Source organism: Chinchilla lanigera, unplaced genomic scaffold, assembly GCF_000276665.1.
Source record: "Chinchilla lanigera isolate Chin_1 unplaced genomic scaffold, ChiLan1.0 scaffold00002, whole genome shotgun sequence".
NCBI lineage: Eukaryota > Metazoa > Chordata > Mammalia > Rodentia > Chinchillidae > Chinchilla > Chinchilla lanigera.
This window is the reverse complement of record NW_004955403.1, coordinates 23723384-23746918: the sequence shown is the minus strand read 5'-3', so window position 1 is coordinate 23746918 and position 23535 is coordinate 23723384. Positions and strand designations below refer to the sequence as shown.

Genomic DNA, 23535 nt, shown 5'->3' with positions numbered 1-23535 from the left:
ATATATATGGAGAGAGAGAAGTAAAAGGATGTGGAATTGGAAAGAGATTTGCAATAGCACCTCACTGTGTAATATTTCTCTCACGCTGATATCATAGATGTAAGCAACCACATGAACATCTGTAAATAGTAAAATGAATAAGATTATTAGGAAATAACGTTGGTTTTTTTTCTGTACTGACCACTGAACACAGAGCCTTCCCGCTGAGCTGTTTTTCCTGTTTTGAGAAAGGGTATCCTGCGTTGCTAAGTTGCTTATGCTGGGCTCAAGCTTGCGACCCTTTTGCCTCAGCTTCCTAATGTGCTAGAATCACAGGGCTGTATCACCACAAAAGATTTTAGTGCTTTCTATCTTTTAAAAAATAATCTATTGTGAGTGTGTATGTTTAATGTTTAATAATAGTGGTATGCTAGCCAGCCTTTCGTTGCTATGACCAAATAAATGAGAAAACAGCATAAAGGAGGGAGGCTTTATTTTGCCTCAGGGTTTCAGAGGTTTCAGTCCATCGACAGCTGGCTGCATGGCTTTTAGGCTTGTGGTGAGACAGAAGTATCATGGCAGAAGTTCAAGGCAGAGAAGAGCTGTTCACCTCATGGCAGCTGGGAAGCAGAGATGCTAAGAAAGCTGGAGAGAGGAAGGGCCAGGAACCAGATGCACTCTCCAACAAGGTCCTATCTCCGTGATGCATTTTCATTACTTCTCAGTGAAGCCATTAACTTGTGACCTTATCAGTGGTTCAGTCACTGGTGACATTCCAGCCCTCGAAATCCAGTCACCTTCCAAAAGGCCCGCCTCTAAACACGTGAGACTTCCAGGGGATGTTTTAGATCTAAGCCATAACAGATGGGTTTGGTTCCTAAAAGTGCAGCAACCTGGTCTCATTAACTAGCTCAAGCCTCACAAGTTGGCTGTAGCACAGTTCTAAGTGGGCTGTGGAACCATACATGCTGTTATTTGATGACCCTGTACTGTACAGATGTCATCTCAAATAGACTCTCACCAACAATCACTGTGACCTGCACTCAGCAGAGCTGGTTTGTGTTTTAGTTTTGCTGCTTCTAAGGTGCATGACGTTAAATCTTGAGCCTCAATTTTAACTGAGGTGGAAACTATAGTTCTTACTTCATGGATTTTTGTGACAGTTAAATGAGACTATGCATGTAATTCATTCATGTACTTTTCAAGTCATGCTAGTTTCCCAGTAAAAGCTGAAAAAAAAGTAACTGTCAGGAGATGGCAAGGAAATGGATGAGATGAGGAAACCCAGTATCTTACTTTAAAAAAACTTTACTCAAAATGTGTAAGAAAGTCATTAGGACATTTTCAGTACAGAGTATGAAACTAGACAAAGATAATATTCAGGAAATGTTCTGAGCAAAAATACTTGATATAAGTATTGAGAATGAAACATATATAAAATAAACACTTAAGTCAGGCAGAGTGATATATACTTATAATCCCAGCACTCAGTAGGCTGAGGCAGGAGAATTGCCTTGAGTTTGAGACCAGTCTGGGCTACGTAGTAAGTTCAAAGACAACTTGAACTACATAGTGAGACCCTGTCTCAAAAAATGAAACATTTAATAGTCATATTAATAACTGACATAAAGATATGAGGGACAGTAGCAGAAACTAAGCATAGATAACAGAGAAAATTTTTGGTTCTCTTGAGGTTAACTTAAGGGTACCAGCTAGGCAGGGGCGACTTTTTTTTTTTATATACCAGGAATCGAACTCAGGACCTTGCACTTGCCAGGCAGGCACTTGTGCCACTGAGCTAAATCCCCAGCCCCTACAACAGTTTTGTAGTTTATGTAACACATGATTTCTATAGGCTTTGGGAACTGGAAAATGAATATATGGAACATTACTTAGGATGATTATAAGGTCTAATCTTAACAAGATTAAGAAAGTAATCACTTATCTTAAACATTAAGAACTGTTAATAGTTAATGTATATTTCCAGATTTCACATGAGAAGGAATATGTTTACATTAATTCAAGATACCTCCCCTTCAGACTGCTCTGGTCCAGAGCTTCTTGTAGTTTATGAGTATAAAGATGAGTTTCCTCAGCCCTTGGGGAAGCCAAGTATGGCTGAGGATGCTTCGTTACCCAATGTTCTATTCAAACATCATTTTCCAGGTGTGCTGATAAGTATGTACATTATAAGTCAATTTTTTTAACAGATTCATAATGTGAAAATGCATTCTTTCTGTCCAGTTTTGATTCATGATTATCTATCTTAAGGAAATAATCATGAGTGTAGATTTTTCAGGAACTTCTTTATAGTTTTATTTAAAATAGAGAAAAGCTTGAAATCACCAAAATGCCCAACAATAACAGTTTGGTTTTAAAAACTTTGGTGTCGCTATGTAATGGGCTGTCATGTATTGGTGATGACATGGCACTAACATATTTAAGTATAATGGAAAGCCTGGGTATGGTGGTACACGTCTATAAACCCAGCATTTGGGAGGCGGAGGGAAAGAGGGTTGCCATGAGTTCGAGGCCAGCCTGGGCTACATAATGAATTCAAGGCTGGTCTGAACTACATGGCAACACCCTGTCTCAATAAATAGATAAATAAGTACATATATACATAGGAAAATATTAACTATATTGTTAAATAAAAAGGCTCAAAAATAGTACGCATGTCATAAACCCAGTCTTATAACTAAAAAAAATATTATTTGCATAGGGAAAAATGATTTGAAAATATGCCAAATATCAGTAGTGATTAACTTTGTTGTGCTTTATGTATTTTCTTCAATGAACATGTGCCTCTCTAGAGAAGTAAAGATTGGCTTAGACTGCGAAAATAAAGTGCCCAACTATTTATCCAGCCAGAATAACAGAGACTGAAGCCAGAGACAAAATTAACAGGAAATAGGATTTCTCCCACATGTATAGTACAGCTATAAAATGTCATTATGATCCCCTTCTTTGCACTTTCCTACTCACTAAGAAGTTTTGTTCTCTAAAATTTTAGACCATCACTTGCTGATTGGAATGATAGCAGAAAGAATGACACATCTTGCTTATGCCCGGAGGATCTAAGTCCGTTAGACACACAGAAGCAGCTTCAGTTGATAACCCATATGCACAGGCACAGATGAGGGGGTTCTGAACTCAGCATAGCATATCTATCTTACACCCTGTACTTCCCAAGGATATGGGACTCTGATCCACCCAAAATTGATCTCTTTACAAAACAGCCCTATTTTGAGCCCAGCACAATGCTGCTTCATCTAAATTTCATTGGAACACTATACTCTTTCCCAGGTCTCAGAGTAATGTTATTTTTTTCTTCATTGGGTGCTCTCCACTTCAGTGTTGTGGATCTGTAAACCTAATCTTGTTGGATATAGTGATCCTGGTCATGTTTAGTTGGGCTAAATTACTTTTGTAATTGGGAAAATGTATGACTACGTTAGAAATCTTTATATGTGTTTTACAAACACACACATACCATTTTCCTAGGTATTGCCTATTGAAAGAGTGAGCAGCTTATGTACTTCGAAGAGGCTTCAGCAAGATAAGCATTAAACCAAATGTGGTGGTGCAACACTGTAAAGCCACCAGGGGAGGCTGAAGCAGGAGGATTGCCATGAGTTTGAGGCCAACCTGAGCTATACAGTGAGTTCAAGGCCAGCCAGAACTATATAGGGAGACCCTATCTCAAAAAACAAAGAGATAAGTATTGACCTGTATATTGAATCTTAGTGTACAGGAGCAGGAAATCGTTGAGCAGTATGAGCTCTGAATCAGGCAACCCTCATTGGTAATTCTAGTTCTAATATTTAGAAGCAGGGGGGACCTTGTAACCATTTCTTAATCCAGCAGAACTCTAGTTTCCTCCTCTGCAATATGGAGATAATTATAGACACACTATGAGGATTGTGATCATGTGAATTAAAATATCTTAACAGGTACCTGCTATGTAAAGAAAGGAATCTATCAGTGTTAGCTGTCTTTGCATTGTGATTTAATATTAACTCTTTACTTGGATGGTGTGTATTCTCTTCAGTACCATTGGTGACTCACTTGTTCCAAAGCATGAATATCAACTAAAAATATCAAAAGAACAAAGTGTTCAGAATATTATGTGTACCTGTTAAATTAGCTCATTAATATTTATTGAGTACTTACCATATGTTTAGTACTAAGGTACTTACCATATGTTTAGTACTGAGGTAGATACTATAGGAGAATACAAGACACTGTCCCTGTCTTCAGAAGGCTCAAGATCTAGATAGGGAGAAAAAAAACAATGTCTTTAACACAAACGAAGCCGTAATTTTGTCTTAGGCTTAAGTATGTGTCACCATTTTTTGAAGAACTAATAGGCCCTGAAATGACTGGATACATAATTTTCTTAGTAGCATCTTTTTGGAAGTGTTACTCCGGTTTAGTTTGGTTTGGTTTGGTTTGGTTTGGTTTGGTTTGGTTTGGTTTGGTTTGGTTTGGTTTGGTTTGATGGCAGGGTCTTGCTGTGTAATCCAGGCTGGCCTTGAACTCTGAGTCCTCCTGCCACAGCCTTTCAAGTGTTGGGGTTACAAGTGTGTGCCACCAAGCCTGGCTAGGAGTGTTATTCTTTAAAATAGTAATATAAAATAGTAAATATGTGGTGCTGTCACAGTGCAGGAGTAATTTAGGGTTTCAGATGAAAGAGGAAATGTGCATTACAGATCACTGGAGAAGACTTGAGGGAAGAAAATATATGTAAGATTCGGTTTTGATGAGCAAGTAGGGAGATAACTTTATGGGAGAACACAGAGCATAAGCAAGAGCATAGAGCTTTGGCAAAGCAGTATAGAAATTGACCTGGATGAAGTCTGCATTTTATCGAAGAGAAAAAGAAGCTGGGATACATCAGAGTGCCGGTGTGAGTTTGTGGAGGGAAGGCAGGCTGGAATGTACTCGTTATTTGTTTGAGGAGGTGGCTGAAGGTACTTTCATTAGAAAACTACTGATTGCTAATGTCCTTGGAAAACAGCATCTGAGTGCGTATTCAGCCTAGAGAGACCTTCTATATGTATGGAGTCCTCAAAGAGCTGTGTGTCCTTGGAAGGCATTTGGCTGTGAGACAAATTGGCGTACAGTGACTTAAGTTAGGAGTTTATTTTCCAATGACTTAAGGTAGGATAGCAACATATCTTGAGATGGGCAGTTCAGGCTGTTTTGATGGCTCAGTTATGTCACTGGAGACTTAACCTCTTCCTGTCTTCTGACCTCACCATCCTTAGTCTGTGACTTCTGTCCTTATGGGTGCTGAAGGATGAGGGTGGCTTTTGTGTTTGTCTATTGCATCTCTATGTCACTCCGGAAAATGAGGGAAGGGCAGGAACAAAAGGACTTTTCTATGGAGTCTACCCCTTTCTTGGGGTCTCCACTCTGCAATTTCTCCGCCTTTATCTCCTCAGCTAGAATTATGTCAGATGAGTACCCCTAACTGCATATGTAGGTGATGCACTGCTTTCCCTGATAAACTGTGGCTCAGAAAAAGAAAGGGAGGAAGGATGTTATGTGGGCAACTGGCAGTGTTTACCACAGCCTGAAGGCAGTAGGCCACTAATGCAGTAATAGTCCACTCTTGGAGATGGTAAGACTCGAACACGGATGTTTATAGTATACATGTAAAGAAGAAGAAAAAATGTGAATTTGGGGGTATTCCTTGACTTTGATGAAGTTTGGTGTGGGTAATTATGACTTTGATCAATTTGTGTCTTTCCTCTGGGATTTAGTTAAAAAGCTAAAGAATGTATGTGTTGTTTTAAAAACCAGCCAAAGGTAGCTCTCATCTGAATTGCTGCAGAGCTTATGTTGAAAGTAAGATTAATGCTCAATAGCTTTCTTTCAGGCAGACTGCTAAACAGTCAATGTATTTAAGAGCTAAGAAACACAGTGCAGATCATCTTGGCTAGGGAAATACCTAGTAACTAACAAGTAACCTTTAGCTGATCTGTAAGGTCCCAGTTTAATATGCTCAAAATAGCCACAATTTCACAGTTCACTTAGCATTTAAAGTATAAAATTTTATTTGTTTTTCCTGACTGAGATCTTTTCAGTTACACATCTGTGTGCCTGGTGCTATAATCTGATGGTTTTCAACTCTCAGTATGCATTGGAATTATGCAGGGAGCCTTAAAAAAATACTGATATCAGAGTCCCACTGCAGACTGTCTGACTCAGCCTGGAACATTCTTCTGGGTGAGAAATAATGAGGGAATGCACCAAGGCAATTGCAGTGTGGCGGGAGACAGGTTGAGACCTTGGAGAAGTGTACAGGAAGCACATCCATCCAAAAGATCTGTCTGTGCTATTGAAATGTTCTTTCTGTTTGTACTGTCCAGTATGGTGCATAAGCCACATGTGACTAATGAGCACTTGAAATGTGGCTAGTGTGACTGAGGAACTACATTTATGATTTAATTAATCTGAATGGCCGCAGGGATGGCTCATGGCCATCCCATTGGACAGTATGAATTTAGGAGTTGCAGTCTACTGGTTCTATTTACCAAGGAGTACTGCGGAGCAGGGAGGGTTGAGCAGAGCCTCAAAGTTCCTACCTTCATGTAGTAATGCTTTTGTATATAGGGAGGTATGGAAGGGGTAGGAGGTAGATTTGTGATTCTTCTGTTGGGGCCTCAGAACTGACTAGCACACAGCCCAGCACCCGGTCTCTTATAGGTGCTCAGTCTGTGTGGGATTATTTTAGTGAACCTTGGCTAGGATTCACAGCTAAAAGTATCTACACAAATAGTGTTTTCCTCCTACTCAACCCTTTCTCTCTCTTTACAATCAGGTATCAGATTGTAGTGGAAATAATCCAGGCAACTACAATTAGCAGCTTTCCCCAGCTGAAGAGGCACAAGGGTAAGAACAAGTTTGTTTTCTCTCATTGTGTATGTGAAGGTCCTAGGTGTATTCCCATCTTCCAAGTCCTGTTAGATCTTTGGCAAATATGAACATTCTTCTGACTTATGTATTTCAAAATTATTAAAATAATAGTATATCATTAGAGAAAGTAACTGTAATTTCATCCTAACCAAAACCTTTGTGTTTCTGTAATCTCTTATAAACTTTGTCTGTAGTCATAGATTTTAGAGGGTTTAAATTATTGGGTATGCAGTGTTTCTGTTCTGTTTTGATAATAAGCATGATTACATAATTTTTTGTCACTGAAATTTAAACTTAGCATTCATTAATATTTCTATTTCAAACATAATCTTGATAGCCATTTAATTGACTCCAAGGGAGCTAATGTTTCAGAATTTATTTAATCTCTTCCTTTAGCTAAATATTAGGATTATTAGTAGTTTTTTTCCTTTTTCTACTCTTTGGTTGTACAATTTTTAAAGAAAACTGCTCTTTTTTTTCTGTATGTTTCTCTTCAAATGAAGTAAGATTCTGAGGAATATTTAAGGGATGAGGATGAATTTCAGCTCCCAAGAAGTTTGCCTGGTGCTAGTATATTCCCCTTTGCATAAATGAAGTTGGAGGAAATATTGAAATCTAGAGTGCAAAGCAAATCTTGATTCACTGCTCAGAGACAAACATTACTTAGACTTTGCTTCTCACAGACCGCAGGTGTACTCAAGTCCCACTCAGGGAGGAGAGTGCTAAAAGAATAGGGAAGAGTTGAGCCAGAGACTTTAAAACTTATTCTCTGTTGAAGTTTCTAGTTAGCATAGAGAGGCAAAAGGAAGGTCAATTTGGGGATTTTTCTGAGTTACTGACAGAAGATTGGAGCACATAAAAAAAGAAAGTGAAGGTAAACTATGAAAAGGCACTAATTCTAAATCTCAGCCCAGTAAGGAAAACTTATGCATATATGTTTGCTCGAGATCCGCTGTTCAGCACCTACTAGGCTGTGTTACAAAAGTAAACTGAACAAAATTTCTGTATTCATTGAATCTCTTAACTAGGCTGTGAGGCAGTCAGCGGTCAAACAATAAATAAAATGCACAGGATTTTTGATAATGATATGTGACTTGAAGAAAGGCAAATCCATATGTGGGTTTGGGGGAGGGATAGGGGAATGTTGTCACAGCTGGAGGAGAGGTTCATTTTGCATTTAAGTAGTGTGGTCAGGAAGACCTCCCTCTGATAATGCCCCATGAGCATTGATCAACCTGGGGGCTTGAGATGTCTGAAAAGGTATGAGTAGATATAACATCCAGAGGCCGGAGACTTGCAGGCTTGCATGGGAAAGCAGATGTGGCTGGAAAGGGGTAAGTTGAAGGAGAGAATACAAACGTAGTGACAGGAAACCCCATCATGTAGGGCCTTAGTTCTTTTAGGGGCTTTGGCTTTTACTGTAAATGAAGAAAGAAGTCTTGGTAGACTTTTGAGGACTCTAATCTGATGCATTCCTACAAGAAGATGGAGCTTATTCCTTTGACTTCTTATTGTTTTTTGGGGGAAGATGCTTCACTTTCAGATAATCTGACAAATGTTTTGAAGAGAATACTATGGTGGAGAGGAATTTTTTTCTTGCCACCATTCGTTTCTTACTGCTCATCCTTGCTACTAAGCATTTAGTTAGAAAATTATCTTTCTTATTTTGTTAAATTAGTTTGCTCACCTGGCTAACACAGTATTACAGATTAGGTGGCTTAAACAATAGAAATTTATTTTCTCATAATGTAGGAGACTTCTGAGAGCTGTGGGGAAAAGGTCTGCTGCAGGCCTTGCTCTGTGACTTATACAGTAGTTTCCCTTATCTGTGGTTTCAGTTACCAGCAGTCAACTGTAGTCCAAAAATACTAGATGAAAAACTCCAGAAATAATTTATAAGTTTTAAATTGCACATCATCTTTGTAGCATGATGAAATCTCACACATTTGCTCCATCCTACCTGAAATGTGAATTATCCCCTTGTCCAGTGTATCCAGATTGTGTATGCTACCCACTCATTAGTCACTTACTGGGTGTCTGGGCTAGCAGATTAAGTATGTATGTGTTCATGTAGTCCTTATTGAACTGAATGGACCCAAAGCCTAGGAATAAAACTAAGTTTTATTGTAGTTCCATACGTACAGGAAAAAGCATAGTATATGTAAAGATTTCTACTTTCTGAGGTGTCAAGCATCCACTGGGAGACTTAGGATATAGCCAACACAGGTAAGGCAGACTGCTGCAGTTGGAAAGGGGAGACTGCTGTAGGTGACTGTCTTCTCTGTGTCTTCACATTGCCTTTCCTTGGTACCCATCTTTTCTTTGTGTTTAAGTTTTATATTCTTCTAAGGACATCAGTCATAATGATGCAAGACCTCATCCTGATGATTCAGTGACAAAATAAATGAATAAAATAAATAGGACATAAACGTTTAAAACTTGTTAAATTTAAACACGTGCCATGTAATCCCAGCATACCTGTAATCCCAGCAACTTGGAGTCTGAAGCAAGAGGACTGCAAGTTCAAGCAGCCTGGGAGACTTAACAAGACCTCATCTCAAAAAAAGGGTGGCTGGAGCATAGCTCAATGGTAGAGTGCTTGCCTACTGTATCTGAGGCCCTGGCTTTGATTGCCTGTACCACAAAAGGAAAAAAACATTCTGTATATTGGAGGATATTACCAAGAAAGTGAAAAATACCTAATAGCATGAAAGAAAAATATTGGTCAATCATGTATCTAATACGGAGCTGTCCAAACTTAGGAAGTCTTGTAGTGATGAGACATATGCTAAATGTCTCCTGTAGTTTCATATGAGTAAACTTATCATATCAGCTACCTTTAAAGCTTTCTCCTCTACTTTCCTGACTACCAAACTGTTACTGACATTAGTTTAGGGAATTTAAGAGTAACGTGTATTCAGCTAACAATAACAAAGGACATGAAGTTGATTTGAGTGTGCTAGAAACTGTTAGTATGTAAACAGTATGCACTTAAGAATGGTATTCTGAGTATTTTGGTTGTTTTTTTTTGTTTTTTTTTGTTTTTTTTTGTTTTTCTCCGGTACCGGGAACCGAACTCACGACCTTGCGCTTGCCAGGCAGGCGCTTTGCCGCTGAGCTAAATCCCCAGCCCTGGTATTCTGAGTATTGATTGGGAACATTTTTACCTTTTTTTATTCATTTAGGAAAATTGTGCATCTTATCCAAGTGTAACTGAACAATTTAAGAATTGAATAGATAGGAAAAGTAGAATAATAATATATGTAATCATACATAAACATACGCAATCAATATTATTTGCTAATAAGAGTGATTATTTCCATTAGGATTTTTTTTTTAGTAGTGTCAGATAGCTTATTTGTCCCATGGGTTCTAGTGGGCTTCTCAGGTGATTTTTTTTTCTTTTTTATGCTTTGATCTGATCTGATTTTCTAACATTGCAGTATAATTGTACAAACAAGCCTCTAATTTCCGAATGATGAAAACTTACAAAAAATCTGCTATAATTTAAATATGTGTTTCCTAAAACTCATATGATGAAACTTAATGACTCAGGTGATGTTATTATGACTGGGCCCTTGTAAAAGGCCTTCATGCCTTGTAAAAGGCATGAAGATGCTAAATCTGGTAACATTGACCTTGGATTTTACAGCCTCCAGAACTGTGAGAAGTAAATTTCTGTTGTTTAAAAGGCTCCCAGTTTATGGTATTTTGCTATAGTAGCCTAAAGGGACTAAGACCAGACAGACCTTGGCTGTTTTCCTACTGCAGTATTGTAGTAGGGGCTTTTGTAGGGGTTCTCTCCTTGCCCAGTCCTCTTGCTATGAACAAGGCAGCCTACAACCTGACATCACTACTCAGCCCCCATCCATTCTCTGACTTGAAACACTTGAGAACTCAAGTGCTTGTGTTGCATTCACAATAGTCCCCTGATATTTCATAGCTAACTCTACTCTTACTCTCTTCCCTAGAAAACTGTGATCAACATATTTCCTAACACTTGACTTTTATAAAGTGAAGTTCAGATCTGAAAGTGTTAAACAATTTACCTGATTTAAAATAGAATTAGTCAGTTTTGTACTTCATTCAAAACTTGAATCCAGGTCTCCTGATTTTTAATCCTGCAACTTTTTCCACTGCATGACTCACTCACATAGGTAGCTGTTATGAGAGTCATGCTCAGTGCTTATAAATTGTATGGCTCAGTTCTTTGTTCTAATGTTAGTTCCAATCTGTTCAGCTCACCATGCTAATTTGAGAACAGGGTTCTAAATGTAATGTGTGGATTTAAGTAATACGACTTTTTAAAGTGTGGATTTAAGTAATATGGCTTTTTAAAGTGTGGATTTGAGTAGTATGACTTTTTAAAGTACACTGCAAGTGTGTTGGAGGACCTTAGACCACAGACAGTGCTAGAAGTTTCAGCACTTGAGATGTGACTGGTCTGCAAAGATCTGTGAGGTCTCCATGGCCTGGTCCATTATCAAGTGAGTGGTTCCACCACCAATGCTGATTTTTGCTTATTCTTCAAATACACTTTCCTTGAAGTAGACACTTTTGAGCTATGAAATTCTAGGTGTCTAGAGCGATAAGATAATCCCATTTGTTCTTTTAAAAAAGAACATACCAGCCTTGAGTTGAAAATCAAAGTAAATATTTTTTGTGTTCACAGCCAGCTTTTGAAGTACTTTTCGGATAATTCTGAAGAAGTTTGTGATGATTAGTAGTTACTAAGAATTGCGCCCAACTTTATGTTAGGAAGTCAAGCACCTTAAGGAAGAGCTATATTACAGGAAGAAAATTTATAGCAAAAAACACATCTGAAATGTTGCTCGTGACTCTGTTGTAATGTCCTTAGAGCCAGAAGGATTTACCTGAAATCCAACCTAAATGTACTTCTTAAGCAAATTCACTCATTTCCTTTTGCTCCAATCTCAATAGAGTCTATGCTGTGTAGGAGAAAAAATGTTAAGCATTTATCATTAGAATATTATATTAGAATATATACTTTAGAATATTATATTACTTGTATATTCATCTTGGCACCAGTTTAAAGAGCCATTGCTCTTCACTGTTCCACTGACCACTGTTTGTCATGTTGGCCTTCATAAAAGCGAGGTTAAATGTAGTGTTATTAGCCCCGTTTTAACAGTGCATAGAGTTACTGCTTACGATACAGAGTAATAGCTATATGGATCCAACTTGAGCTGGGTCACAGCATGTTGTCACACACCTACTTGCTTTTACTTTTCTTGACATGAGTATTCCTTGTATGAATGGGTTTTAAGGCCACAAATAAATGTCTTCTACATAACTGGATTTACAAGGATTTTTACCTGCTAGAAGCATGGGCTGCGTGAGCTCCACATTAGTCATTTTATTCTGAAAATAGAAAATAAACAGATTGTCTAAGCAACAAGTTGCTATTGCATTTGATAGCCACAAGCTTTTTTATTAAACAATAGCATTGTATGGTTTTACCACACCCAGCAACATATATGTTTAAAAGTGAACATTTTTCTGAAGTTAGCTCTTCTAGGCAAACAGTTCTTTAGGCATACCCACACAAACATTCTTAGTTTACAATGGACTTACTTGGGGCAAATTACATTTACCTTATTCTTACACAAAGAATAACTGAAATGCTATTTTTTCCGTTGAGATAAATGCTGAGTTAGTGCGTTCTTTGGTCATGGCCTCGTATTAGCAAGCATAGGATAAGTTCAAAACAGTTGCTGAAGTTGAATGAAAATATCTCCTCAACACACTTACAGGAAGATATCCCATAATATCTAATGACAGACCATCTTGAACAAGGTCATCTGTTGACCTGAAGGTTGCCAATGGCCCTTTGTAATAAGTACAGGAAAAGTTGCTTCTGACTGATAAACATTTCTTATGTTTATATGCCTAAGTTTTAAAAATTAATTTGTTCAGTCTGGCAAGGTGGGACCTTTGAGGGGGGACCTGAGAGAGAGAATGATCATCCTAGGGCAGTGGTGGCAAACCTATGGCATGCATGTCACACTGGGCTATTGGTTATCACTGAAAGCTCTAAAAAGTTCACCATCATTGTGCTAGGGAGTTGGAGGCCTTCAGTAAAGATGTGTTGGCTGGGTGTGGAGGCTGAGGCAGGAGGATTGCCACAGAGTTCAAGGCCAGGCCGGGCCACACAGTGAGTGAGTCCAAGACCAACCTGAACTACATACTGAGACCCTGTCTCAAAAAAAAAAGTGCAAAAGTATTATACTATGCTGTGAGGGGAGCCAAGAAACACAAACCCTATTCTTTTATTATTGGTAGCTCTTTATCTCAACCAGTATATTAGGACTCACCTCCAGAAAGTATGATTTGACCTGCCCTATTTAAGGACAATATTTATATCTGTGTAGTGGTTACATAAACCCTGAATGTTTCCTAATAACCTTACTGAGTTTCTGAGATGAACTTGCTCTTGTGCTTTCCACTGTAGTTTCACACTTTCTTCCCCATTGCCTGAGGCCTCTGATCACTCACCCTTTTCTCACCTCTCTCTGTGTGGATAACTACTCACTCCTTAGAGAAAACATCTATGTGAAAGGAAGTCATCCACTTTCCAGCCACCAGTCTCCAAACATCTCAATCTATATCTGTTTATTCTGCCTTCTGTGTTATTGCAGTGAAGGAGGCGGCCCTTTCCCAAAGCTAATCTTGTCACATCTCTTCTTGATCATATTTCCTGTATATGGCCTCTTTTTGCCTTCAACTGATTCTGTCTCATAAGCATTAAAACCAGCTCAGTTCTTGCTACTTTAAACAAAACATGCCTCCCTTTACCTAACCCTGCCTTCAGATTGTATGGGCAAAGGCAGCCCATTTCCCACAAGATAATGCTTGATGTTTAGTCATTTAAAATTAATTTGATAGTTCATTTTTGTCTTAAATTGCATAATGTCAACTTAAGGAAGTAAACAATTATAAGTAGTTTTAAAATTAAAAAAAATTTTACTCACGACCATATAATGTATAACAGAGCTAGAATTCAAATCTAACTCTGATTGAAGACTCTGCTGAAAGCTGTCCCCTGAATTGGGCACAGAGGTCACTAGCGATCTTGGCAACAGCAGATGTAGTGGTGTTGGGGGTATGTAAAAGCAGAGTGGAGCAGTTAAAAATTACCCTGCTTTTTCCTTCACAGTTAACAAATATCCTAGGAAGAGGTCCAATACCTGATAATCATTGAAATGTTAGCGATAATCTTATTGGCCTCTCAGTAACATTTGCCACAATTAAATCATTCATTCAACTATTTCTTAAATTCCTACTGTGTTACCTGGCATGGTTATAAATGCTGGAGATATAGCAGTGAATAAACACATAAAACTCCTGCCTTTACTACCGTTTTACTTATTTAGATTATATAATGGGGTCATTTTGTTTGTTCCTGGGTTGTCTCCCCTACCCCCATAATGACAGTTATTATTGCAGAGGTGAACATAGTGAACTGTAGACCTTGTACCTCCATCTGGGTAGCTCAAAAGCCCTGAGTCTCATTTTGCCTGTTTTGATGATGTTTTGCTTCATAACATGCCCCTAAATTCAGGGTTTTAAATGATAGTCACTCGTCTTGCTCATGAATACGTAATTTGGAAAGGGTTTGGGAAGAATGACTCAGCCCTTCTTTAGGTGGCCTCGGTTGGAGTGGCTTGATTGGGGTGAGATGATTCACTTTCAGACTGGTACACTCACATAGGCCATGGTCTCAGCCAGGGCTGTGGGCTGGGAGTTTGGTTCTTCTCTCTATATGGATCTCTCCTTTGACTGACTGATTGTACAGGCCTCCTCAAAGCATGGAAGCCTTGGCCCAGTAGATGATGTACATGGCTTAGTGCTTTGACAGCCTAGCCTTTGAAAATAGCATTGCTTCAACCATAATCATAAGAGCCCACTCAGATTCAGGAAACATATCCTACTTTTTAGAGGGAGATTGTGAGAAATAACATTGTAAAAAAGAGCATTTGAGATGGAAGACATTGTAGTGATGTTTGGAAAATATCTACCACCTTGTCCAAAGTTGAATTTATAACTTTCCACTAATGTCTTTTTCTCCCAGTGGTCCCTGCTCCAGTCATTATCCCCATCATCTCCATAGCTGCTCATGTCAGAACCCATACTTAGCACTTTTCTTTTCATTCCTTAGCAACCCAACCTGCACCCTGTCCACTGAGTCACTAGATCTGTCATTCTCAAATCTTTTAGCTCTATCTACTGCCACCACCAGAAACCTAGTTTGGGCCAATGCACTATTATCTTCCTTGTCGGCTTTACTGTGATCATCTTCTAACTGGTTTTCCTACTAGCAGTCTTTGACCTTCCAATCTGTTTTTTAATCCTGCTTCCTAAGGAATCTTTTAAACTACAAATCCATCCACAGCATATTCATTTAAAACCCATTAAAAGCTTCACAGTACTTTTGAGGTAGAGAGTTCTTTGCCTGGCACCTGCCCACTTCAGATTCATTTTAGATCTTCTAGCTTCTTTTACATCTATACATGGCCTTCAAATTGTCCTCTCTTCCCTGTCTCAGCATTCTCACTATCACTGTTTTTTTCTCTCTGTCACACTTCATTCATTAATCATGTTTGGTTGAATGTAATTAATTTCCTTAAGGAAGCCTGGCTTAGAATCCTCTGTCAAACAGGTGATACTGGCTCATTTTCTTTTTAGCCCATGTTATACTTTTAATTGCTAGTACAATCTTTTTCTTTTTGCTAGACTCTAAAAGTTTCATGAGGACAGCTCATTGGTCTTCAATCACAAAAACCAAGCCAGTGCCTGACAGATAATAGTGAACACTTGGCACATGCTTATAAAAACATAACACATTTATTTAAATATTAAATATGAACAAACCAGTTTGAAAGTGTATTATGTACAGTTTTTATGAAAATATTTTGCATTTGAGTAAGATTGGTCGGTGATATATTTAGAAATTATGTTAGAAATTACTGGTATTTATATTCTTCTGTTTTGTTTGGTATCCACTGTTGTTCAAAATATACCACATCAGACACTGATCTCGTTTAGAGCTGTTGTGTTCCCTCTTGTATACCTTGTCCTCTGACTGGGTACTGTTCATCACTCCTATTTAAGGTAAGGAATCTGCTGCAATGAAAGCTGACCTCCTGAGGGCCAGGAATATGAAAAGGTACATTAACCAGCTGACTGTGGCAAAGAAGCTGTGTGAGAAGAGAATCAGAATCCTGGGAGGTCCTGCCTATGACCAGCAGGAGGATGGGGCCTTGGATGAGGGGGAAGGGCCTCAAAGCCAGAAGGTAGAACTTTGTAGTTTCTTGTTTTGACCATATCAACCAGCTTTATTATAATCACTGATATAACCATATATGCAGCCTTTTACCTTTACTATTTAACTTAGGGCATATGTTCAATAATTACAGACTCATACACTTGTTATATGAGTCAGAAAGCCGTATTACTTGATCCTTCTGTGAATGGTAATAGGTATGATAGGTAGTATGGGGTGTGTGCACACGCATGTGTGTTTTCCAGCCCCCCTTTTCATTCTCCCCAAGTCCCAGAGGAGCATGTTTATATTTGCAGAGGCCCAGTCAAACCATTCATTATCGATTGGATAGAAGTAACTGCTTGTGAAGTTATCTTGAAAGTTATTTTACTTAACTCTTGCTACATTGCTGTGAGATATCTATTTGATATCCTCACTTTCAAATAATGAGACGATGGGTCTAAGTAATTTGCCTAAAGCCACATAGGATGAGACAGAGCTAGATGACAACACTGATGTGGTTGATTCACAGATCTTGGGTAATTTCTTACTAAACCATACAATATTGATGACTTTTTGTACCACAAAACTTTGGACTGTCTGTTGATACTGAATCATTAAATCACAGATCCTAGGAACATATTCTATTCAGACTTTAGCATCTGTGTTAAGTACCAAGTGTGTTTTCTAAGGCCTGAAGCATGCTAGATTGAAAGGAACAGCCACAGTACACACTAGGAGCCTGGCTGTACCTCTTTGGGAACTCCAAGGCAAATACCATATTCCTTTTTGAACAGTGTCATATAGCCACAAAGAAGCCAAAATCAACATAATACTTTAACCCTGGCTACATCCTATAACCTTTACTGTTCTGAATTTTAGTCTCTTGATCTTTTCTTGTTCGTCTCTCAATCTGAGTTCAGATGCTTATCTGTGATATTCCTCTGCCTCCTGTGAGCTTTTACCCTTTTACCTTTTTCTATCCTACTCTTTTTAGAACCGCTCTTCAGGAAGGTTTCTGCCCCATCCATGTACCAAGCCCAACACAGGCCAGAGTTCTGCAGCAACTTTCACAGGTAGCACAGATGTAGCCCCAAGCAAATCTTGTTTTGTAAAGGGGTGTTGACCTCTAAAAGTCCTTTGATTTACACTTACCACCTGTCCCTTTCTGAGATTTTGGCCTTGTGATCCATGGGAAAACTTCATCCTTTAGTGAATCTTAGAGACAGAGACTTAGCAGGTTGAATATTGCCCATCTTATTCTTTTTCTTCTGCTTTTGGCCTCTTAAATAAATATCTAGCCACACTTACCATAAATGAGGTCTTTATCTTATTCCCGTTCATTCGTTCAATAGACATTTATTGAAGATCTTTAATCTCCTAGGTGAAGTGCTAGGTGGTAGGATAGAAAAAGAATAAGATAGAATCCCTACTCTGAAAGATTCCTATGTAATTACAAAATAAATAGATAAGCGAGCTAATAGAGACATGAGATATACACGTAGAAGGTATCTAACGACGTTCAAGTAGTCAAACTATGATACGCTTTTAGATGTTATGGTATAGGAAATCCTTAGGATCAAGGAAGCTCATTCTAGGAGAACTGATGTGATTTCATTAGAGGTCAAGATTACCTTGCAGTGTCTGTTAGAAGCAGACAGTTCAATGCCAGCTGTATTTTTGATTTATTCTCTCTAGATAGCCAAGAAAGGAGAAATCCATTACTGCAGCGTCATTTTATCCTCAGAATAAAACCATTTCCTCTAGTTATCAGCTGGAAGCCTCAGTATTACAGAATTACATGGTGGTTTGCTGTTCTTCCGATAAGATTTTAGTGAGTTAAGGCCATTCTGATATCTTCGTAAGTTAGTGAAGAACTTTTGCTATGACCTAATCATTATCTGACCCAGAAGAAATCAGTAACTATTTCAAAATTTACACTTCAAAAAAAGGTGAATCCTCCATTTAAAAGAGATTGTCAGCTGGGCGTGGTTGGTAATCCCAGCACTTGGAGGCTGAGGCAGGAGGATCCTTGTAAGTGTGAGACCAGCCAGGGCTACAAAGTGAGCTCAAGGCCAGCCTGAACTGCACAGCAAGACCCTGTCTCAAAACGGAAAATAAAACAAAACAAAACAAAAACCAAATAAAAGAGACTGTCAGTGCATTAAAAAAGGTTAAGACTTAATTATATATTACTTATAACAAATGAAAGGCACAGGTAGGTTGAAAGTGAGAAAAAAAAATGCCATACAAATACTAACCATGAGAATTCTACAGCATTTAATGTTAATGTCATACAAAGTAAACTTCAGAACAAGCAATATAACCAGAGATGAATATTTCATTATGATAAGGTGTTCAAAAACCAAAAAAAAAAAAAAAAAAAAAAAAAAAAAAAAAAAAACTACAGTAATGGTTGAGAATGTTAATGACCTTTTCAGTAATTAAATATCAGAAAGATACAAAAGACTTAAACAGTGCTGTCAGCCAACTAGAGGAAGTGGACATTTATAGAACACTCACCCTAACAACACCAAGAATAACCTTTTTTTCTCACCTTTATATGCAGTAGTTGCCAAAACTACATTGCTGGAGCACTCAGGTGGCAGAGGCAGGAGGATTGCTGTGTGTTTGAGGCCAGCTTGGGCTACATAGTGTAAGACCGGTCTGAATGATGTAGCAAGACCCTGTCTCAGAAACACAACAAAACTACCTTGCTGGTACTGAAATAAACCCTAATAAATTTAAAGGAATTAAAATTATGCGGAAGTTGTTCTCTCTGACTAGAATAGAATGATATTAGAAACTAGTAATAGAGATATGGAAAAGTCCCAAATATTTGGAAGTATAAACAACATATCTAAGCCTTCAGTTAAAGAAGGAATCATAAGGGAAATTAGGAAATATTTTGAGTGGAATGAAAGTGAAAATACAACATACCAGTACCTGTGGGATCTAGATAAAGCAGCACTTATATGAAATACATGCTTTTTAATGTTTATATTAGAAAAAATAAAAATCTTAAATCAGTGCTCTAAACTTCCATTTTAAGAGGCTACAAATTAATACTAAGACAACTAGAAGAAAGCAAGAAGGTTTCATTTAGCAAGAAGAGTTGGGATATCACTGTAGGTGCTGCCTACAACTTTAAAACCCCAAATTTGACAATAAAAAGGCAAATTTCTTAAAATACACAAAACTCTGTATTATTAAAGTTGATTTAAAAAGAGTCTATGCTACTAACTGTATTAGAGAAAATCAGTTTATTATTTAAAATCTTCCCACAATGAAAATTATAGGCCCACATCATTGCATTGATGAACTTTTATTAAATATTTAATGGAAACATAAAAGCAGTTTATTGTTTTTGTTATTGCTCTAGGAATCAGGCCCAGGCCTCGTGGATGCTAAGCATGTGTTCTACCACTGAGCTTCACCCCGAGGCAGTATACCAGTTTTCAGCACATGCTCTCAGCTCTGGCTGAGATCCATTGCTGATTCATACTCACTCAACTAGAAAGTTGTGATTTTTGACAGAGCCGCTGCCTTCTTTTTCACCAGAGTTCTGGTTTGGACTCTTCCTGATTAGTTTTTGCTGTTATCTGTTGTATTTCACAACAGTTCAGCTCACAACGACCCATAGCAGGTTGTACCTTCCACATTTTACGGACAATGTCCTGAAGCTGAGTGGAGTAACACGGGTCACAGGACTGAAAAGTAGCAGTTAGGCTTCAGACTTAGGTGTGCTTAGCTCTAAGCTCAAACAATTTTAACTGTCCAGCACTGCATATCTTGCTTGTTTTCAATACACTGTGCCTTTTTTTCTATGCAAGGTTCCCTCCCCCACAAATGACCTTAGAGTGGACAGATGGAAGGAAGATTTTCAGAAAAAATAAGAGAAAATGAAAGTATAGGGGATTTGGATGTCAGTGACACTGTGTGATCTTTTCTTCAAGGCCAGCTAGTGCACTGTTTGATCCAGCCCAATCCAAAACAAACACTATAAATGCAGCCGAGGACCCTAAGTATAGAGAATTCTCTGTCTCTCTTTGTTCCTGGAGTTGTTGTTGATGCATCTACCCTAGCCAAAATTGATACAAGGTCTTTTAAAACCTCTTTGGAGCATGTTGAGGTAGGATTTTACATGCTTCGCTGGTATGGTTTACACAAAGGAAAGACAGATGTCCAAAAGTTAATAAATGAACTAAATTTTAGTGGTTGAAATGTTTGTGGAGGGGCTGGGGATTTAGCTCAGCGGCACAGTGCCTGCCCGGCAAGCGCAAGGTCATGAGTTCGATTCCTGGTACCGGAAAAAAAAAAAAGCAAACAAAAACAAAACGAAATGTTTGTGGAAACTAATTGTTATTGGTCTTTATTAATGGACGGTCATTTCTTTTAGTTACCAGAAGTTATATGAAAATGCCTTCTCCTTTCTGCCCACAAAACAAATGAAGCAAGGTTTTATTGTCATGTTGGCAACAGAAAAGTTGAATGTACATGGAAAGTGTGCACTTAATTTTAGAAATCTTGCTGGTAACACTTCAAAAACTTTGCCAGCTTCCGTAATGTTAGTCTTTAATCTCGACATACAAGTTCTGTTTTTGTTTTTGGTACTAGAAATGAAACTCAGGACCTTGCACTTGCCAGGCAAGTGCTCTGCCGCTGAGCTATAGCCCTGGCCCTCAACATATAAATTTTTATTGACTTCCCTTAATAGAGAAAATTTATATCACTGATTCAGACTTAAGTATATGGGCGTTAAATTCTTTCTAAATTAATTCAAGGCATTTCTTTTACTTGAGTCATAAACAGAGGAGGTCTAGGAACACACAAAATGGTAAATAGAGGAATAATAGAATGGATTTTGGCATATCTATACTCTGGAATATTAGGGCCCAAAACGATGCTTACAAAAGATTCTTCAGTGAGTGTGAGATTGTAAGCAGAAGGATGTAAAGTTGTTTGCATTTTCCTCAGCTATGTAACAGTAGCTGGAAAGCAAAACATCACACCTCCATTTTCATTGTCTTTTTCACGTCCCTCTTCAGTTTTTCTGTCATTGGCAATGACTGCTTTAGTGTAGAGTATGTGTCCTGTGGGCCAGGGATTGTAATGTTTCATTTTCTTAAAACTGGGCCTGACACCAAGTATGCATCAGGTTTTCATTGAATGAGTGAATGATTAATAGAAATAGTATCTTTTAAATATATACATTTTGAATATTCAGCAGGCTTTATTCCATTTAACATTTAGGCATTGATAGAGGAGATAATTACATTTTACAAGGAACTTTAAATTATATTGGTTTTTAACTTAAAAATGCATTTTTCCCTAGAGAAGTTAAGTTTAAGCAAATTTATGTTTGAAGTTGGATTTTTAAAAACATTTTTATTAAATTTCCTTGACAGATTCTTCAATTTGAAGATATTATGGCCAATACCTTGTATCGAGAGCATTTTCGATTATACTTGGAAAGGATGGACAAGAGAGCACTGATCCGTTTTTGGGAATCTGTGGAACGTTTAAAGAATGCTAACAAGGTAGTATATTTGGGCTCAAAAGAGTCTTAGTGCTTAGCACATGAAAACTTACATGCTAGGCCAGATATCTCTTTCTCAATGAAGCTGTAAGGTAAGCATACAATAAAAGTTGATTTTAAGCTAAAAATAATATTGACATTCTGTGTGAGCCCATTATGGTAGATGAAATTACATTATGTTTTTGTAGAAGATGCTTTTGAATGTGTAATGATGGGGGAAAGATATATAAATATACCAAGAGGTTGAATTTGGTTTCTGGTAGTTGTTTTTAACACAGTGTAAAAAGGTGTGTACATATGTACATTGCTATTATAAGCTGGTCTTATCACCTATACCTCAGTGTCATAATCTTGCCATTTATATCATAGTATATATTTTCTTCACACAAATTATATTTTATTTAAAATGCCACCAGGTAAAGGAACATATAAATAATAGTTTTGGTTACACTTTCCTCTCATAATGAAGAATTTAACAGTAAGCATAGTGCTTTGCACTTGGCAAGTTCTCAATATATACTTAAGAATTATCTGGGCAAGGTGGCGTGTTTCTGTAGTGCCATCTACTCTATTGTTTTTTTAATTTTTAAAATATTTTAAATTTTTTTAAATTTTTTAAATTTATTTTAAAATAAAAGAAGGAAAACATGTTAACAAACAGACATCCATTTACAAAATAGCAGAAGAACAGTACACACAGAGTTATAGACAAAGTTATAGGTAATTAACAATGGTTGTTGTATTACATATTGATATCTTCAAAGTGGTTTCTCAGGAAAACAAATACAGACATGCAATATTGGTCAAACAAGTAATCATTAACTGTTCAGTAAAGCGATAGAAGACAGTAGTACAACTGTGTTAGCTATCCTGTATATACATACATTTCAGTAAAGCAGTAGAACACAGTAGTAAAACTATGTTAGCTATCGTGTATATACATATACAGTAAATATACATACACAGCACACATATATGTACTATATACATATATATACACAGTACATATATATGTACTATATACATATGTATATACACATATGTATGTACTATATGTATATATGTACTATATACATATATATGTACTATATACATATACAGTAAATATGCATATACAGTACTACAACTATGTTAGCTATCCTGTATATACATGCATACATACATACATAATTTCCCCTTCTTTCCCTTCTCTTTTCCCACACCCCAGTTGCCCTTTACTTTTGAACATTTTCCTTTTGTTTCACAATATCTATCATATCTCCTACTCTTTATTCACTCAGGTTCTTACACTAGTGAGACAATACATTGCTTACACATGCAGGTCTGATTTATCTCACTTTTAAGAATGGTCTCTAGTTGTGACCATTTGCCTATAAAAGCCTCAAATTTATCTTTCTTTATAGCTGAGTAATACTGAATTATATAAAAGTACCACAATTTTTTTATCCATTTCTCAGTGGGTGGACACTTGGGTTGCTTCCACAATTTAGCAATTATAAATTGTGCTGCTATGACCATGGGTGCACATATATTGCTGTGATATGATGTTTTCAGATCTTTTGGGAAAATATCCAGAAGGGGAATAGCTGGGTTGAATGGGACCTCTAGACCTAGTTTGCTGAGGAATCTCCAAACTGATTTCCACAGGGGTTTCACCAGTCTGCATTCCCACCAGCAGTGGAGAAGAGTTCCTATTTCTCCACATTCTCGCCACCATTTTTTATTGGTTGATTTCTTCATGCTAGGCATTCTTACTGGGGTGAGATGAAATCTCAATGTTGTTTTAATTTGCATTTCTCAAATGACTAAT

At 37.6% G+C, this 23535-nt stretch overlaps 1 protein-coding gene across 3 annotated transcripts in view; it reads left to right on the top strand.

The window, feature by feature from the left end:
- The window catches only part of Snx25 (sorting nexin 25), a 108956-nt gene that overhangs the window by 40338 nt on the left and 45083 nt on the right, over positions 1 to 23535 (top strand). For all 3 annotated transcript variants that reach the window (XM_013512965.1, XM_005373470.2, XM_013512963.1), the window contains exons 6-8: positions 6809 to 6879; positions 16036 to 16217; positions 21595 to 21726. In XM_013512965.1, coding sequence (XP_013368419.1) covers positions 6809 to 6879; positions 16036 to 16217; positions 21595 to 21726 — 385 coding nt within the window. The remainder of the gene's footprint in view (positions 1 to 6808; positions 6880 to 16035; positions 16218 to 21594; positions 21727 to 23535) is intronic.